General features: G+C 38.0%; 1 protein-coding gene across 1 annotated transcript in view; it reads left to right on the top strand.

Moving 5' to 3' along the window:
* Positions 1–20,917, top strand: part of stan (Protocadherin-like wing polarity protein stan) — a 302,411-nt gene that overhangs the window by 202,817 nt on the left and 78,677 nt on the right. The window contains exons 31-33 of the mRNA XM_067138004.2: positions 4,250–4,385; positions 14,019–14,160; positions 19,130–19,348. Of these exons, the coding sequence (XP_066994105.2) occupies positions 4,250–4,385; positions 14,019–14,160; positions 19,130–19,348 (497 nt within the window). The remainder of the gene's footprint in view (positions 1–4,249; positions 4,386–14,018; positions 14,161–19,129; positions 19,349–20,917) is intronic.

The following is a 20,917-nucleotide window of genomic DNA, read 5'->3' as shown; positions in this document are numbered from 1 at the left end:
GTTTCTTTATTTTTAAAGGAGATTCCAAATACCAATTTTCACATCTATAACCTTTAACAGTTTTGAGATATAGATACTCACATTTTAAAATATTACCCCCTTTTCACCCCCCTTAATTGGATTTTTACAGAAACAAAAAATATGTGTTTCTTTATTTTTAAAGGAGATCCCAAACACCAATTATCAGGTCTGTAATATCTTCAGTTTCTGAGATATAAGTAGCCTCATTAAAGGCATTAAACCCCTTTTTCACCCCTTTTCACTCCCCCTATTGCGATTTTCCGAAAACAAAAAAATACGTATTTCTTTATTTTTAATGAAGATTCTAAATACCAATTTTTACATCTGCACACTTTAAAAGTTTGGAGATAGAGATTCACTCATTTTAAAAATTCACCCCCTTTTCACCCTCCGATTAATTGGATTTTCCAAAAACAAAAATATACGTGTTTCTTTATTTTTTAAAGAGATCAAAGGTACCAATTTTCAGGTCTGTAATATCTTCAGTTACTGAGATATAAGTACCAGTATCCTGATTAAACGCATTCAACCCATTTTTCCCCATTTTCACCCTTTTCACCCCTTCTGTTGGGATTTTCTGAAAACAAAAAAATACGTGTTTCCTTATTTTTAAAGAAGATTCTAAATACCAATTTTTACATCTGTACACTTTTAAAGTTTTGAGATATAGGTACACTCATTTTAAAATTTCACCCCCCCTTTTCACCCCCTTAATGATGGAATATCCAAAAATCCTCTCTTAGCGAGCACCTACATCTTAATATGAATGTATCCACAAAATTTCATTCCTCTATGTCCAGTAGTTTTGGCTCGGCGATGATGAATCAGTCAGTCAGTCAGTCAGTCAGTCAGTCAGTCAGTCAGGACAAGTTATTTTATATATATAGATGAGTATAAAACCTTCTTGCACTTCATTGGCACATCTTTGTTTCATACAATGTCTCTCACACACTGGTAGAAACATGCAGACTGCTGTATTAAATCTATTTCTCCATCCAAATTTCATCTTGGACATCACGCTGCCCAAATATTTAAAAGTTTTCACTACTTCAAGAGGTTCATTTCCTATTTTTATCACTCCCCTGGATTTTCTGTTACCTCTCGTCATGATCATAGTCTTGCTTTTCGCAGTACTAATTTTCATTCCAAAATTTCTTATCTCCTCATTCCATAAATCAACTTGTGTCCATACTTCCTCTTCATTATCTCCCCAAACTACAATGTCATCAGCAAAGAGCATAGACTTTACTTGCTCGCCCATCATTTTCTCCTTAATATTATGTAGAATTCTATCCATGATGATAATGAAGAGTAAGGAAGACAATACACTTCCCTGTCTTAAGCCTGTCTCAACTCTGAACCATTCAGTTTGACCCACTGGTTCTAACACAGCTTTTGCAATTTTGATACAATGCTATTTCCATCTGCATTGTTTCATTCCCGATCTGTGTCTCTGTCAATGTTTTCCATACCAAATTCCTTGAGACACTGTCATATGCCTTTTCAATATCTAGAAACATTACTAACATGTCCTTTCCATCTTCCCAATACCTTTCCATCATGTGACGCAATGTAAATATTGGGTCAAATGTGGACCTGCCTCTTCTGAATCCATACTGGTGTTCTGCCAATTTTCCCTCTACTCTGTCGCTAATTCGTTTATCCAAGATTCTTTCAAGGATCTTAGCTGTATGAGGTATCAGTGTCACTCCTCTGTAATTTTCACATTGCTTCCTGTCTCCTTTCTTGACCCCTTTCGTCCACTCCTTTGGAACATTCATTTCTCTCCATATCACTCTGAAGAGTCTATTCAACCCCTGTAGACCAGCTGCTCCTGCTGCTATTATCATTTCTATAGTGACCTCGTCAATTTCAGCTGCCTTGCCTTGTTTCATTCTTTTGGTGGCCCACTCAATCTCTGCCATGTATTGTAAAGCTGTTCAAAGTATTTTCCCTACCTCTGCAATATATCCTGCTTTTGTGTCATCACTTCCTCCCGTTCATTTTTAATGAAGTTTGCACCTTCACCCGAGTTTTCCTTCTTTTTAACCCACTGGAATAAGATCCTTTTGCTTCCAGTTGTATCTTCTTGCAGAAATTCAGTGAAATTTTGCCAGCATTTCTTTTTCCCTTCTGGAACCACCTTGATGCACTCCTTACAGTGCCAGTATTCTGTTTTGCATTCTGTTATTCTGTTTCTCAGCCATGTTTTCCAAGCTTGTTTTTTCTGTTAACTATATCTTTTACCCTGTCATTCCACCAGGGCATTTCTTGATCTTTCTTCCTTCCTATACTCTTTCACAGGTCTTTTCTGCAGACTCGACCATGACTCTTTTAAAGTATGCCCATTCTTCTTCGACCCTTCCGATGTCTTCCTTAGGTATACTTGTTTTAATGTGTATCTGAACTCTTCATTTATATCCTTCTCCTTAGTTTTCTCTGCCTAATCTCAGTCATCTTTTGTATCTTTCCCGTCTTTAACTTGGCTATCACAACTCTGTGATCTCCTTTGAAAGATTCACTTGTGAGGGTTGTTACATCTACCAACAGTTTCCTGTTACCTTACTCAACCAAAATGTAATCTATCAGAGTTTTGAATTTGTTATCCCAACAAGTGTTTAGATTCATATACTTTTTGTAATAGTTTGTACATTTACTTTCTTTCAGTTGGCAGGCATTTGTTATCTCCTTGCCAGAGGCAAACTAATGCCAACATCAAAAACTAGGTGAGCCAGGTGTGTGTTGCCAACCTTGATGCAAATAAAACCCGCATCCCAATTTCTTACCTAATGGTTCTTTTTTTTTTTTTTAATATGTGGCAATTATTTGCATAAATACTGTACTTTACCTTTCGATTTAGTTTCACTCAATCTAGGATTGATATTTTCCTTTTCTCCATGATGTCTACTAACTCTTCACATTTCCTAGTCCTGCTCAGTACATTGATTGTCGGTGTTTGAGTGGGTCATCTTCTCCTAGGTTGTTGCACACTCACAAGGCCTGGTCTATCATCAGACTGTGAGTCATCATACCTGGCATATTTATGCAGATGCTGTTGTCCACTGTAAATTCTCTGTTTACATCTTAGGCTCGTATATATTTTGGAAGCAGTTGCAGTTATTTTCCAACTAACCTGCTAGGCCGAACGTTAGAGAAGATTTACTATCTACCTTAATACTTAGTACTCTCCTGCCACGTCTGCAAGGCAGCAGCTTCTTGTTGAATTTATGAGAAATTTTCTACAAAAAAGGCTTCAACAAACCTGTCAATGGTGAACTCCTCTGCCCATAGCCGTTGATTCTTCATTTGTTTGTCAGGTTTGGTAATAGCTGCTCAAACTTCAGCCAGACAGTCATAGTTAGTAACGTCTGTTGTCAAATATAGTGGCAGGGTGACAATAAAAACGTCCCATTCACTGCTTCAGTTTTGTGTTGGGAGATTTCAGCCATGCAGTGCCACTAATATTGTTAACAATTTATGACTGTGCTGTTATAATATTTTGGACCATAAGGTGAATCACGATTTTATAATGATTTATATTTTTTTCCGTTTGTAGAATTAATTTACTTCTTGTTTCTTTTACTCTGGCCTTTAAGCTATTAATTATTTTCCTCTACATTTGAACATTTAAAAAGAAAAAACATTGGAGTATTGAATACGAGTATTGTCTCATAATTTCTTTTTATATTTTATTGTTATGTAATTTATGTTTTTATTTAAGACATTGCTACTGTGACATCTCCCTCCTGCAATATATTTGATGATGATGGTGATGATGATGATGATGATGATGATGATGATTACAATGATCTTCCTGTCCTTCCCATTGTTTTGGGGTCAGCTCTTGCTATGAATCTGACCCTTTTTTATGGTCAGAAGCCCTTACTGTTGCCAACCCTATGTGAAGGGATGTATTCACTGTTGTGTGTCTCTGTGGTGGTTGGTAGTGTTGTGTGTTGTATCTAGATAAAGAGAAGTGTATTAAGACAAACAAAAACACCTAGTCCTCAAGCCAGAGGAAATAACCATACACAGTTAAAATCCTTGACCTGGTCTGGAATCAAACACAGGGCTGAACTGAAGGCCTATACATTCAGCCAAGGAGCCAGATGATGATGATGATGATGATGATGATGTTTTCAGAGCATCCTGTAATAACTTTTGTATGATATGCTGATACTTTAATGTTAATTGTCGATATAATGTAAATTATTATACTATGTTGCAGAGCAAAAGTATCGTCTTCTGACCAATAGTGGTCCACTACCAGTGCCAGTAATGCTTCGCATGTGGCTTAATTCTGATGTAGAACCATTGTCAATGCGCTCCAACCCTCAATGTGTTCACTGGAGTACTCTGAAAGGGTAAGTGAAGTTAAACTATGATTTAAAATGTTATGTAAGGATTGTGCAAAATCAGAATTTTGATATTGTGCTCTGGTTACATTTTTGTTGTGTAAAATGAAAATTCTCTGCAGGTTATGTGGTTGGCAAGAGACTGTCATCAGGATTTAGTGCAGAATGGTGCCGTATTTACTCGTGTATTAGATCCCCTCGCATATAAGACACCCCTTGGCTTTTTGAGATGAAGAAAATGAAAATTAAATCTTGCATAGAAGACCCCCCCAACATAATTCATCAGGGAAGAACAACTATTCCACTTCGAAGTGGCTACAAGCCTTATGCAGCTCTGATGACATCACGCAAATTTGTGAATAGTTTCGTCCGTACTACCCACGCAATGAAAACACGCGTCGAAGTCATGCAGTACTTCTGTGTTTCATAGTTAAGAAATGTCCGCCTCCGTAGCGTAGGCCTACTGCAGCTCTGATGACATCGCACAAATAGGTGAATAGTTTCATGTCCAAAGCACACATCACTTATGTATATATGTTTGTGTTTTGTAGTTAAGAATGTCCACTAGCAAAATTAGCTACCGTTCTCAGGAGCCTGAGTTCGATTCCCAGCACTGTATTGCCAGAGATTTATGAATGGCAAGAAGGTTGATTTGTGGTAAAAATGGTACATGTAATTCCCTTCTTCTGGGGGCCAGTCTAAAAGAGAGCTGCGCTACTTCGGGAAGAGGAAACGAGTTTACTTTAGTTAAGAAATATTCACGGTTGTTGCTAGGCCTATTAATATAAGCAGGCAAGATCGTTAACAAAATTATCGTTTAATATCTCGTAACTTGGGCCAATATGGGTTTCTCTGGGAGAGAACTAGGTTTAAAATGTGATAAAAACAATCCAATCACAATTGTTTAACTTGCCAACGTAGCTAACAAATAATAATAATAATATTAATTTTTTTATGTCCCCACTTACTTTCAATGATTTTTGGAGACGCCAAACAAAACATACTAGAGTATGCATTAATAAAAATTGAGAGACAACGAACGTATGAAATTAAACAGTATGATAACAAAACACATTACTGCCACACCTGTAGATGTCCATAAATGCAGCAAACTTTCCTGTTATTTATTTTTATTCTTTCCATCATGGAACTTCTGGCATTATCCGGGCGATAGCATACCTAACCTAAACAGTGCGGTCTCTCTTATCTCATTTACAGCTATTTAGGTAAATCTTGATGTGATAAGCAGCATGAAATATACTTAAAAATAAGGGTCTGGTTTTCAACAGCCGCAGTTATCAAAAGAATGCTTCCAATCCCTATGTATTACATTCAGAAATGCAACTCGTAACATACGCTAGTTATCAGTGGTGGTTTGAATGCTTTCAACAACACAAATAACATGTGCTGTACATGTTTAGTTAATGTAAGAACCTGTAATTAATAGTATATCATTTATTATTACCTGTATATATGATTTGTAATCCACTACAGTATTGTGAAACACACTGTAACATCCAGAATGGCACTAAGTAAGGCAAGAACTACGGAGAATATTCTTTACATTATATCTGGGCTTTAAGCACTCTAGAATTTACGAGAAGGTCTGTCATGGCATATCTTTCTAGAAGTCTGGCCAGACACATATATAAGGAGGTGGTCTTAATGGTGGAGACGAGTTCTTGCTTAACAGGAGTATACTTGTGACCTCATGTTGTGTTAAGGCAGACATGTTTGTCAGGGGGGGCCATTCCGGCAATGGAAGCTGCCATTGGTCGCTCTCGCGTGACGTCAACAGGCGGATAACCTTGGGACAGCGCATGCTGTGTAGGTTGCGAGAACGTATTACATTCGTAATTTACAAGTTTTAAAAATGTGTATAATAAACACAAATACATAGCATGCAAAATTAATACAATACTATATACAATTGAACGAGTTCCACGGCCACCCTGCATTAATTTAATTTAATCTGTCGTAAAACGAACATACCTGTATGCAGGAGAGTGAAGGGTATCCTCATTATTTTACTGGCTGATATGCAGTCCACGTCAGATTCTTCTTTGCGGCATATTTCTTTGCTGCTTGCAAATGCCTTTCCTTATTCAAATCCCTGATGCAAATAAATGTCTTCGTCCTTGTATACAAATGAATTATATTTTCATTCACCTGAGGAAACTTTGATTTAATAACTGAAGACAAAGTTTTAATCACATATATTGTTGTAGACCTTTTACTTGTATATATTTGTGTATATATTTTGTTTCTTTTAAATCTAGTATTATTCTATTGTACTTCTGATTCGAATAAAGAAAGAAAGACTTCGAACTGTCATGTCCATGAAAACTGTTTGACTGTTTTCACCCGATCTTTTGTTGGAGTAAAAAGGCCCCCTCGAGAAACAGTAGATATCCAGGAATTAGAACTTGCCCCAGGAATCGGGCACATTTCAGTTCGTGATCCCAAGGATTTATCAATCGTTCGGCATTTAAATGCGAGATAGCCCACCATGTACTGGACAGTATCGGGAGAAACGTCCTCATTATTAGAATACTTTTGCCCTAACTCGTGGACTTTACTCAGTAACTCTTCTTCGTCTTCTTTAATGTCTTCAATGTCAGAACTACGTATAATATTCGCTGGGCTTTCTTCTGTTACTTCAATGCACAGTTCACTACTTATGAATTTGAAGAATTCCTCATCTGTTTCCTCGTCCCATGTTTCAACGTCTGCCACAACTGTACTGTTTCTTTCTTCAGCAACTGATGTACTTCCTGATAAGGGTATGTCATTTGAGTTTCCTGTTAATATAAGAAGGCGAATCCTGCGTTTCAGCTCAAGTACTGTAGGGTTGTTATAAAAGGCACTAAGATCTCGAATTCTCGAAAAATAATTTTCTAGACAGTCTTGATTTAGTTGATATATTAGGATGTATCTTCCATTCTCTTCTCTGATTTCTTGAAACAGTCCCAGAAGTGATGTGATGGAGATGAGAAATTCCTTTTCAAATGGCAACAAACCTTCTCTACTTCCAAAGCGCATGCCACGGCAAACGTCCACGAACCTTCTTAATGTATTCTCCTGGCTCGGAAGATTGAGACCAAATCCGCTACGAAGAGGTGTACCATGGTCAAAGGGAACTCGAGAATTCAGAACATAGAAAACATTATTCACTAATTCAAAGAAGATACTCTCGCGTTCCTTACCTAGAGCATTTTTCAATGCTTTAGCTGCACGGTGTGAAAACAAGCGTGCAGCCATTCTAACATTCTTCCTCGTTATCTCAGTTCCATCAGGCAAAACTACCCCTTCATCTAAAAAGTGGTTTCGAAGGAGTTTCAGTAAGTGAGGTACGTCATAAAAAAACCAAGGTCTTCCTTTCCTTGTCCGCTGGATTTATGAAAAAAGTTTTGGATGTGTTGATGCAGAGTTCGTTCCACGCTTTTTAATTCTTCCCCCCATATCACACGTTACCGCCACGACATGTGGCCCTAAATCTTCAACTCTCATTATTATATCTTGCAGCAATTTGCTGTTCATTGTCACATCAAAATCGTAATAAAGTGGTTGCTTCCAAGATTTACACAAACCGCGAATCATCACAACTTGAACATTGCTGTGAGGTCCTAGAATCCTGTCTTCCGAGGCATCATAGCAGATACGGCCATCAATGATCATTTCGTCAAAGCACAATAAGGTTTTCTTCTCTAACTCGCTAAATGTACGGGACTTAACTTTCAAAATTGACAGAACTTCTTCCGAAACACCCAGATTGCACTTGACATTCCTGGTCCAATTCTGAAGCATAGCACGACACGGCAAAAGAATGTTGCGCTTTCTTAAATAGGAATGAGCCTGTTGAGAAAGGGCCTTTAAAGTCAATGCGTTGGCAATATCCTCGGAGCTCCATCTTACTCGTTTGTTGCCTCGTAATAAGCATCGAATTTGTCCAGGAGTGAAACACTTAGACAGCACACTTTCCACTTTCTTCCTCACGACGCGTTCTTTCAGTGTTCCGGATAATTTTCTCTTGTTTGGTAACATGTGCCTTACAGCTTTGGCCTTTTTCATGGCTGCATCACACTTCTTTAAGGCAATTTCTTGGACTGCATTTTTCTTCTTTAGGACTTCTATTTCGGTTTTCAGTCTTTTAATTTCTTCGTCTTTTAGTCTCATATCAGAGAGTTCATAGATGGGATCTGTATTTGTGACTTGGTCCAGTTTCCTTTTCTTCGGGGATATAGACTCCAAGGTTGCAATTGCTCTCTTTCGCACTTCTCTACTTTGATGCCGTGCCGTTGAACACGATCATGTACAGCCTAAAAGGAAAAAAGAGCAATTTGTAAGAAATAAGGTAGATAATTGCCACAGTTCCAGGTTTCCTGTTCTATTTATAAGTAATGTAACACGTGTAACCCCGTGGGTCCTATACTTGGACGCCGATGATGGTCTACGTGTCCTAATCCACCGACTGACCTCACGAGGCTGGTGGGACCTTGTACCAATCCCCCATGCCAGATTAAATCACTTGGTGGGATCGGGGATCGAACCCGGAACCTCGGGGATAGTAGTCAATAACGCTACTACTACACCAACGAGGTCGGCTGTTTTATTTCTAACAAATGAGGAATCAAAACTACCCATGAATAAAACAAAAGTGATTCCAGAAGATAAAAGTTAACAGATGAATACTATAAATCAAGGTTAATCAGTTCAACAGTACTTATGAGGAAAGATCTATAGCTTCCTTACCTCTTCGACTGCTTCGCTATTCGTGCCACATTCAGCTGTACGTACTTCTCCGTGCCAATTTGGTAAATGCTGTGATGGAACTGCATTTGCTTTTAGTTTCTTATTTAGCGGTAAACCGAGCAGCTCATTCTTTAAATCATGCTCGTAATCCTCCGGAAGGAAATGAGTTGAGCATATACGTGCATTGTTCACGTTGATTTATCGGCACACTTGCACCGCGATAACCATTCTCTCTGTGTCATTGCATTTTTAGGGAAACGATGATACATTATACCATTCGTCTTACAGCCATAATTGTTGCAATTTGCAACTGCACAATTACTGTTATTTTTACTCCTGGGTGACAGCTTCTCTCACTACGCTTCCTTTTTATTGGTTCCTCACGCACACACTCACTAGTTACCTTGTTTTTCACTCACTCCTAAGTCTGCCGGGGCCTCAGTTATCCGCCACATGACGTCACAGCGCGCAAAGCAGTGTGGGTAAATTCTTCGCTCAACGGGTGGGAGTGGCCTACCTTATACTAGTCTACTTACCTTGCATGTTTGTAGGCAGTCAGCAGTCAACTGTTTCAAGGTTGCAATCTCCAAGTGCTTAGTGATAGGCAGTTGTTAAGAATGGTAGTTTGTTGATGTGGTGTGACGGCAGTTAATTAGGTTATGTGCGTTTAATGTGTAATGTGTAAGTAAGTTCTAAATAAATAAGTGTACCAACTTTGTGAATACATCAAATGGGCTTTCGGCAGGAATTGAAACTGCTTTTTCTTAACACAAATTTAGTATTTTAATATTATCGTATACAATTATGTTATGGACACCAGAACAGATGTTGCACCTCACATACTTAAAGCCATGGGAGGTTTTGGGATTGCCTATTACTGTTTTGGTCGTAATATAAGACTGGGAATTTTACGTTCTTGTGTTAAAGTATTCTAAAACCGCAGTCATTTTATTTGCGCATGTTACATTTAAAAAGTGTGTAACATTTCCCACTCGTACTGACTTGTACAGTGAGTGCACTTTCCAGCTTAGCTGAAGGTCATAAATAACTGTAATTTATGAAGTTTTGATGATATTTTTTCTCTTTCCAATTTGATTGTGATTAGTGACGGGCAGAATCGAATATAATGTATTGAGAAGTTTTGAGAATCAAAACTTATATTCGAAAGTATATTCTCGAGTTCAACATAACCTTTAAAAGTCTACGGTACAAGATTTCCAGAAACTGACAACACAGTACACCGGTGACCAAATTACAGTGGAAGATTAAAATCGGGATTTTGCCATCCTGATGGGCATTATTATATCTAATGTGCTTTATTTTATTAGATGTGAGAATTAAAAACTAATTGTGGTCGATTGTTGTTTGGCTTGGTGTTATTAGATTTTTCGAAGCGTTTGGCTCATCAAAGTTGCTGAACTGAAAGAAGTTTTCACAGGAAACTGACGAAGTTTGCCTGGTAAAACTGAATGTAAAGTTTCGAGAATTTTTAACTTGCATACCGGAAATTAATGTTTGAAGCCGGCCCCTTGGTCTAACTTGCCTGCCTCTCACCCGAAGGGCCCGGGTTCGTTTTCCGGCCAGGTTAGGCATTTTACCTGGATGTGGGGGCTGGTTTCAGGTGCACTTAGCCTGCGATTACCTTTAATTGAAGAGTTATCTACTGATGAGATGGAGACGCCAGTCTAGAGAGCCAGGAATAACGGCTGAGAGGACTTGTCACACTGACTACGCATCACTTCGTAATCTGCAGGCCTTTGGACTGAGCAGCGGTCGTTTGGTAGGCGAAGGCCCATTGGGGCTGTAGTTTGGTTTGGTGTAGGAGTGTTTGTAAGATTATGATGCATATTTCATTTTTGTGACGTTTAGCCAAACTGTTGATGATTCATTCGTTCCCGAATTTTCAGTTTTCCCGTGTTGTACATTTTTTTCCGTGGTCCCGCCAAAAATGGAGAATCGAGGTTCCATTGTATTGGACATTGTCTTGTGGACCAATTGACCTGTATTGAAACTCTCTGGGTTGTGTACAGAATTCTTTAAACTTTGGCTATGTATCTCCCATGACCACCAAACTACATGTAAAGAGTGCTTTATTATTAAAATCCTGAAATATTACCCTCATCCTCTTAAGCAGAAAATGGAAATGAGCTGGTAGTGAACAGGAAAGCACTGAGCCTGAACGTCAAATGACCACACCTACAGTAAAACCTCAATAATTCAAAGTCGCTGGGGCGCAAAAATCGGGCTTCGAATTACGTGATTTCGAATTAACCGCCAACTTGTAGTTCAGAAATGCCAATCCTTGCCACGTCACAAAATATTCTTCTTAAGACCCGCTACTGTATGCAATTAACCTTGATGCACAGTTTAAACCTTTCAAATGCCATAGAAAAAAAACAATTTCCAAAATGTATCCAACAAGGTGCATTTACAGTATCCAAATATGGTACTTGGATAACTCACTGACAAACTTAACCTCACGCAACAAAAGAAAAAAAACATGATTCAAAGATCAGGAAAAATCTATGCTGACTTCCCTGTGCAAGTCCTTTTTTCATTGGATTACTGTGCTGCATGTATTTTAGATGTCCTATACTTGCATGGAAAATACCCGATGCCCTTAAAACACCGTGGCTTATGGAACTTTCCTATGACGAGGGGAGAAATTCACTCACTTCCGTCTGCATTACAAGTTTACAACACAGTACAGTGACTCTATCCTTGTATGATTTCCCACTATGGTACTTCTCTCGTAATTCTTCTCATAATTGCCACATCACAAAGTATTCTAAAACCCATGAATGCATGCAATCACCTTGATTCACAGTTTAAACCTTTCAAATGATATGAAAAAAGCTATTTCCGAAAAGTATCCAACAAGGTACATTTACAGTATTCAAATAATGCACTTGGATAAATCACTGGCAAACATAACCTTACACAACGAAAGAAAAACACATACGATTCAAAGATGAGGACAAACTATGCTGGCTCCATTGTGCAAATGCTTTATTTTTTGGTTTACTATACTGTTTTGCATTTTATAGATGCCTTGTACTTGCACGGAAAGTGCTCGACGCCCATGAAACATTGTAGCTTATCAAACTTTCTTATGACAAGGAAAGGAAGTGGCTCGCTTCCGTGTGCATTGCAACATAGTACAATGACCCCCACTCTTGTACAATTTCCTGGCTGGCACTTCTCTCCTTTAAAACCGTAAATCCGTTTGGGCTCGGCATTAAAAAAATGCAGTTTTACTGGCATTGATAGTATTGTTCGGTGTCGGCATCACCAGTGTTCGCAGATTCTACTTCTCCACACACTGCCTGCTATGTGATGTTATGGTGTTCCTTAAAAAGCTAAATACAAAAGAATTACGATTTTACTCAAACTTAGTAAAATATGCAGCTGTAAACACACCGTAGTGAGTGAAAGTAGTCCAAGCAGGTTCTGGAAGACGCATTCTATTGCGACGCGGATAAATTTTGAATTGAAATTACTCTGAAAAATACTAACTTTAAAAAAATGTAAAGGCAGTTTTGAATTAAGAGTCTGAATTTTGGTAATGGGGACCGATATTGTTCTTCAAATTAAGAATTATCCATATTTCAAACTAAATAATTTAAATAACATGGAAAACCATACCTCATGTTTCTGGGAACGAGAGCTTCATCAAATTAGGCGGGATTTTGAATTAACTTAACAGATTTTGAATTATAGTGGTTCTACTGTATTTGCTTTTGTCAGATGATAATTTGCCTATCTCTTTCCCCTCCCTGCCTGTTTCCTTTCTTACATGTATGTTTTGAGAAATAGACAGAGAACAGTGATTTACCATGTAAAAACATGTGAATACACATAAGACTTGATAAAAATTTATAATTTTTTTTTTTTTGTGAAACCTTCATTGGCAGAGGAAAGAGTAACAATTTTAACATCTATGGTTAAATCCTGGATGCTGCTATAGGTTAAGGAAATTGAAGAGAATGGAGGGTGGGGGGAGGAAAGAATAGTTGTCTAATGTTGAGACCCTGAAGATTAGTTCTCTAATGTGCGTTAAGCACACTAAATGTCAACTGACAAGCTCTCAGCTTGCATTCAGGAGATAGTGGGTTTGAACACTACTGTTGGCATCTCTGAAGATTGTTTTCCAGGTTTTCCATTTTCATTCCAGGCAAATGCTGGGGCTGTACCTTAATTAAGGCCACCGCCACTTCATTCCCAGTTCCAGCTTTCTCCTATCTCATCATTGCCATAAGACCTATCCGTGTCAGTGCGGCGTAGAGCCAGTTGTAAAAAAATTAAAAAAGGATTCGACAATCTAGAGCATAGGAAACAAGTATCTTATTAGCTATCCTACATAGCTAGTCACCTATAAACATGAGTTCAGCAGTACACCACAAAAAAGATCATTGTCCAAACGGAAGGTTGGATTAGTCAGGTTATGTCAGCAAATTTATTTAGAAGAAACTGTGCACCGTAAATGCTTTGTAACAGACTTTTAGAAGTAAAAGAGAATGTGAATTATTTAAAAATTTAAAAAAAAAAGTTTTGTAGTTTTACATGACTGTTGACAACAATCATAGCCATGGGACCTTTAATTTATACAGAATCCAAATCATAGCAATGTGACTTTTCAATTCAAAAATGTTTAGTTGTTCAAGAAAAATTATACTATATCTCTTGTCATTACATTGATATGTTTTTAGCTTGCACAAGCATGTACACACCCACCCACATTATTTCAGTTATTACATGTAGCAGGTTAAATTTGACTTTGGGTACAGAAATAGAAAACATAGAAAATAGAAAATAGAAATAGAAAACATTACTGTTCTCTTTAGCTATCTTTTCTGTGTGAGGGATGATGTACTCTCTTTATCTTTCCAGATATGGAGAATGGTCTCGCACAGGCTGTCATACAGATGTGCCAACGGAGTGGGAGGTGTCTGTCACAAAGCCCTTCCTCATCAACTGCACCTGTAATCACCTCTCTACTTTTGCAGTTCTTGTTGATGTTGTGGATCTCCAGGTACTACATAGACCAATTATAATGCATTTTTTTGTGCCTGAAAAGTGGTTCTGTTTCCTTCCAAAAGTTTTGTACTGCTTTGTCACCTGTATATTGGATGTAAGAATTTATATAAAGCTAGCAGTTTTATATAGCATTACTTGGTTTTTAAATCATAAATCTGTGGTACTAAGACAGAACCCAATATGTCAAAGAACTTGATTTTTCAGGAGGCGCTTTTATACATTGGCAAGCTCACTGAAATTCATATTGTCTTTCAATGACCTCTAAATTGAAGTGGCATACATTTGTGAATGTAATAAAAAGAAGGAGCATGTGTTATTCTTATTTATTCAGCAAGTTCAGGGAGCAAGTAATTTGGTTGCCTCTATCTGTCATACGATAATCATTTCATGATGATCCATATTGACAGTTGTTACACTTGATAAGGTAAAGATGGGTCCACCTACTCAATACATTATGCCATTTTAAAATCTGTATGGCTGAAGATGGCCCAAGTTGACCAAAACTAGTCCCATATGCAAATGTTGTGATGATAATCTAACTAATTATTATGAAATAGTTATATCTGTCATTAGCCTTGTATTGAATAGGTGGACACATTTTACCTTATCAATTGCCTCCATCTGTATACTGAATATACTTATACAGTATTTGGAATTACTTCCAATAATACTATACAACTGGTATAAGGTTAAAATTTACATTGCATTTACTTATTTATTTATTATTTACCCATTTTAGAACCTAAGTTGCATAACGACTTGCTGCGTCTTAACCAGAGCCCCCTTTTGCCACCACTTTTCAGAGTTCCTGAAGGGCTTTCACAGCTACCGTAGCGGTCCCAGGGCCCTCAAAATCCCCACTGTACTTCACCCCTACAGGCAGTCCCCTACTTGGGCTGTCCAAACTCCTTAGACCAGGGGATGGAATTAATTTAATCACACACATTTTTTATTTACAATATCCTGCACTGGTCGGATGCCCTCTAACATTTCATTTATTTTCTCTGTTACTCTTTATTCTCTTCTTGAATATCTGTACAGATTTTGGAAAAGGATCAAACACTACCCCTGGTAAATAGTTTCACTCCTTCACACCCTTCCCAATGAATGAAAATTTACCCCAATCGCTTCTGCTAAAATTCCTTCTAATTTTATACTTGTGGTCAGTCCTGCCGATATAATTCTTTTCCAACTGAAGCCTGTCACGGATTTCTCCCCGTGCTTCTTCTCCTGTATAGGCTCTATATAATCCTATAAGTCTAGTTTTCTCCCTTCTCTTACTTAAAGTTTCCCACCCAATTCCTCTAACATTTCTGATACACTACTTTTTCTCCTGAAATCCCCTGTTACAAATTTTGCTGTTTTCCTCTGCACACTATCTATTTCTTTTATTAGGTATTCTTGGTGAGGATCCCAAACACTGTTTGCATATTCCAATAATGGACGAACCATACTTAAGTAACTTTTCTCTTTTAATTCTTTGTTGCATCCTTTAAGTAGCCTCATTATGTGACATGTAACAATCTGTATGCTTTCCCAACAATGTCATCAACATGACCCCTCCAGTGAAAATTACTTTCAAATCTCACACCTAAGTATTTGCACTTGCCATCTTTTGGGATAACTACCTCATCCAAAGTATATTTAAATTTGGTTATAAAGCTCCTGTTTGCAAATGTTGTACAAGTTGATTTGCCTCCATTAACCTTCATATTATTTTCTTCAACCCATTGTTGGATACTCTTAAGGACCCTTTGTAATTCTGAACAATCCTCAATGTTATTTTTTCCCTATAAACAATTATGTCATCTGCATACAATCTTATTTTAGATTTTAGATTGTTCCCTAAATCATTTGTGTATATTAAGAAAAGTAATGCACCGATTATACTACCCTGTGCAATTCCCTTCCAAACTTTCTCTTCCTGTGATACATTATTTCCTACTTTGACTTACTGAACCCTTGAATTTAGAAATGTTCTTATCCAACATATAATCCTTACGTCCAATCCTATTCCCTCCAATTTCTTTAATAATGTTCCATGTTCCACTCTATCAAAGGCTTTGGAAAGATCTAGTGCTATGCAATCTAACTGGTCTCCTGAATCCAACTGATCTGATATGTCCTGCTGAAATCCCACCAGTTGTGCCTCACAAGAAAATTTCTTTCTAAATCCGTACTGGCTCCTCATGAACCACTTTTTATCATCACATATCCCCCTCATGTACTTTGCTATTAAACTCTCCAGTATTTTACAAACTACGAGGACGGTTCGAAAAGTTCTTGGAATCACCGCTAGATGTCAGTGCTAGAGCAACGAGGTTCCCGCGCAATAATCTTACATACTTTGTGAGTGAACACATGGTGCGTCAGTGCTCTACTTGCAGGAGTGTGGTTGTGACGACTCTTTGTTGTTGTTCCCGCGTAGTGATATGTGACATTGGAAAAACTGAGATTCGAGCAGTGATTAAATACTTTGTAAAGAAAGGTATGAAAGCAAAGGAAATTCATGCCGACTTTCAGAACACACTGGGAGACTCTGCTCCTTCATTTTCAACTGTTGCCAAGTGGACCAGCGAGTTTAAATTTGGTCGGGAGAGCTTGGATGATGATCCGCGTAGTGGACGGCCAAATAGTGTTACGACCCCAGAATTTATTGCAAAAGTGCATAAAATGGTCATGGAGGATCGTCGACTGAAAGTGCGGGAGATTGCTGAAGCTGTAGGGATGTCTTCTGAACGGGTATATTATATTTTAACCGAAGAATTGGGTATGAAAAAATTATCCACAAGATGGATGCCGCGGCTCTTGACATTGGACAATAAACGCACCCGATTGGAAATGTCCGAACAAAGTCTGGCCTGTTTTCAGTACAACCAACAAGATTTTTTTGCACTGGTTTGTGACTACGATGAAACTTGGGTCCACTACTATACCCCAGAGACAAAACAGCAGTCAAAGCAGTGGAAACATGCTGATTCACCGCCACCAAAGAAAGGAAAGGTAGTGCGTTTGGCCGGAAAGGTCGTGGCCTCAGTTTTCTGGGATGCAAAAGGCATTTTGCTGATAGATTATCTTCCTACTGGCCAAACAATTACGGGGCAATACTATGCAAACCTCCTAGACCAACTACAGGAAAAGATACGCGAAACAAGGCCTGGTTTGGCAAGGAAAAAGGTCATCTTTCATCAGGACAACGCTCCGCCGCACACAAGTGTTATTGCCATGGCAAAACTTCATGAACTGGTGTACGAATTGTTGCCACATCCACCTTATTCACCTGATTTGGCACCATCAGACTCATCTATTCCCCAAGCTGAAAATTTTCCTCGGTGGATGGAGATTTTCTACAAGGGAAGAACTGACAGCCGAATTGGAGAGGTATTTTGCAGGCCTGGAGGAATCTTATTTTCGAGATGGGATCAAGGCATTGGTACATCGCTGGACCAAATGCATTAGTCTACAGGGAGACTATGTTGAAAAATAAAAGCAGTTCCACCGACGTAAGATACTTAATTCTAGTACATTCCGAGAACTTTTCAAACCACCTACGTACACTGGTCAGGCTGATTGGTCTGTAGTTCTCAGGTTTCCATTTATCACCCTTTCCTTTATAAATTGGCATTATTGTAGATTCCTTCCATTCCTTTGGTATTACACTATTATTTATGACATAGTCAAAGAGAAATTTTAAATAAGGCACTATGTACCACCCCATTGTCTTTAATACCTTCCCAGTAATTTGATAACTTCCTGCTGCTTTTCCTTGTTGAAGCAGTTGGATTTCTCTGAAAATATCTTCATTTGTGAATGAGAAGCTTCTTGTTTCCCTATGTGTCTCTCCCTGTCTATCCTGTTTTGGTTTCCAACTCCTGACAATCTTCTACTGAATCTCTGAATTCCCTACTAAATAGATTTGCTTTCTCAGTGTCTGTTAAATAATGTTCACCCCTTCTCCTACCATTGTGGGAATTTTGATTCCTTCTCCTTTTTGATTCGTAATATATGAGTACAGCTTTTTCCATTTTCCTTTGTGGTCATTACCCTCTTGAAGTATCATATAATTCTCTGTTGCTTCCTTTTTCACTCCATTCAGTTCCCTCATTAGCTGTTTTCTAGTTTCTCTTCTCTCCCTACCCTTTACTATACTACATTTTCTTTTTAATTTTCTTATTTCCCTTGTATAATAAACAGGGTCTGAGGTCATTTTACCCTTCTTAACAGGTAAAAATCTCTTCTCTCCTTCCCAAATGATTCCTTTAAATTTAGCCCAAAGTGTATCCGCGTTACTCCCTTCACTTACCTTAAATCACAATTCAACTTTTGTTTTCCTGTACAGTTTCTTGTCTTGTGTGACCCTCTTATTAAGCCTTTTTGGTACCAGTCCTACATCCATTATTACAGCCTTATGGTCACCTATTCCTTCAATTACCTCAGTTTTATGAACAATTTCCCATGGTTCAACCAAGAATACATCTAATTAAGACGAGTCGGTTCTTGTACTACTATCCTTATTACAGGATATCAATATTCTGAGATATTGGAAAAGCAGTGGATAAATTATATTAGAGTTATAATTTGAACTCTTTAAAGCAATCAGCAAGTAATTACCATGCTAAATTTCATAATTGATTATTCATAAATTTGCTTGGTTGATTCAGTGTACTCAGAACTACATTATATTCAGATTTTTCTGACAATTTGAAATGTTATTTTGTTATATCTGTGTGGTGAAAGGTTGATATGAACTTGTGTTAGAAGAGCAAATACTTCCAATGATAGTATTTTTCCCATCCTTTATATCCTGAGTATATTATTTTATTATTTGACAAACAATTATACTTCCTAAGTACTATATCTTTCTCAACCACATTGATATTCTGGTTACATACATGAATAATTGTTTTTGTTGCCTTTTTTCCTCATTCAGAACTAATATCTAAAGATCCTTGTTCTTGTTGTAGTATATTCCAGAGCCAACATTTCCTGAGGACCTGAGCACCTACATAGGCTTTTGCCTGGCGTTACCACTGTTGCTATCTGCCCTGCTAATCCTAGCTCTATTGCGAGGTGTAGAGACCAACTCTAATTCCATTCACAAGAATCTTGTGCTCTGTATATTTTTGGCTGAACTAGTGTTCTTCGTGGCATTAAAAACGAGGCGTACTCTGGTACAGCAGGAGGTAAGTTGTTAAAATGTGTAGTAGTAGTAGTAGTAGCAGTAGTAGTAGTAGCAGTAGTAGTAGTAGTATTAGTAGTAGTAGTAGTAGTAGTAGTCTTACAGCATCTGAACTTTTCTCGTAATCGAAATAGACTTTCAGCCTATTAGGTTGGGTTACGTACATATAGTACATGTTGAAGAGATGTTAAGTAAATGAACATGACCTAATAGGTTGAAAGTCGATTTAGAATCCAGGGAAACCATAAACAGATCTTAGTCTTTCTCCCAATATTTCTCTATTAACATATGGACATTGAAGATTAGCTCTATTCTGGATCTATTAGACATGAAGCCATACTGTTCCTCTTCTAAGTGAGGCTCTAGGATGACCTGAAATGTACTCTCTAAGATCTTCTCAAGAATTTAAAGCCCATGAGAAAGGAGCTTTATCCCCTGCTAGTTGGAACATTTTTACCTATTTCCTTTCTTATACAGGGGGATAATGACACCTTTTTCCAATCACCAGGTCAGCTTCCACACTGCATTGAGCACCCTATACAGCCACTGTAAATGCTGGATTCCTGCTAATTTAATCATGTTGGTGTTGACCATCGATTCCTGGGGATTTTTCTTATGACATCTTCTTAAGGGCTGCTTCTGTTTCTAGCTGCAGTCGCTTAAGTGCAGCCAGTATCCAGTATTCCGGAGATAGTAGGTTCGAACCCCACTGTCGGCAGCCCTGAAGATGGTTTTCCGTGGTTTTCCATTTTCACACTAGGCAAATACTGGGGCTGTACCTTAATTAAGGCCACGGCCACTTCCTTCCCACTCCCAGCTCTTCCCTGTCCCATCGTCGCCATAAGACCTATCTGTGTCCGTGCGACGTAAAGCAACTAGCAAAAAGTAGCTTCTGTTTCTGCCCATGTAATTGCAGGTTCCTCTGTGTAGGTTTCAATAGTTGGTTCATTTATTCTCTGATCATCTTCTGACGTTTTCAGTAGGTAACCAAACTGATTCCTTAGGACCTCTATGATGTCCTCTTCCTTTCTGGCTATGTTTCCATTGGGATTTTCAATTGCCTGGATGGTTTTGAGTGCATTTCTTTTGTTTTTTGATCACTCTAAACAAATACAGTAGAAATCCGTTATAGCGAGAATTCATAACAACGAAAAATTTACTCGCTATAACGGATTGTCATTACATTCGATTTTTGTATAAAAGCTGGAAAGCCCCCGATGCACATTAAAATCGGTATGAAACGGCAATCAGTTTGTTCAAAACTTGCATTTCCACAGATGATATCCACACTACGGCTTTGTTATTTTTCGTAATCCGATACTACGTGAAAGTGTATGTTTAATTTCATTCTGAAAAAAAATATAGTACCGTATTTCTCTGAATCCAAGATGAACCCCACTTTTTCCTTCAAAAATTTAAATCAGGCTCAATTAGCATTTTCATCCAAACAATAATCAAATAAGTACTTTAGATATGGTACTATATCTGAAATAGGAGGAGAAAGGATAGATTGGTTGATACAAAGAAGTGGCTTGAAACAAGGCAGCACCCTGTCCCCCTTACTATTCGTTGA

Source organism: Anabrus simplex, chromosome 1 (genome assembly GCF_040414725.1).
Source record: "Anabrus simplex isolate iqAnaSimp1 chromosome 1, ASM4041472v1, whole genome shotgun sequence".
Taxonomy (NCBI): domain Eukaryota; kingdom Metazoa; phylum Arthropoda; class Insecta; order Orthoptera; family Tettigoniidae; genus Anabrus; species Anabrus simplex.
The sequence above is the reverse complement of the archived record's forward strand: the minus strand, read 5'-3'. Positions and strand labels throughout refer to the sequence as shown.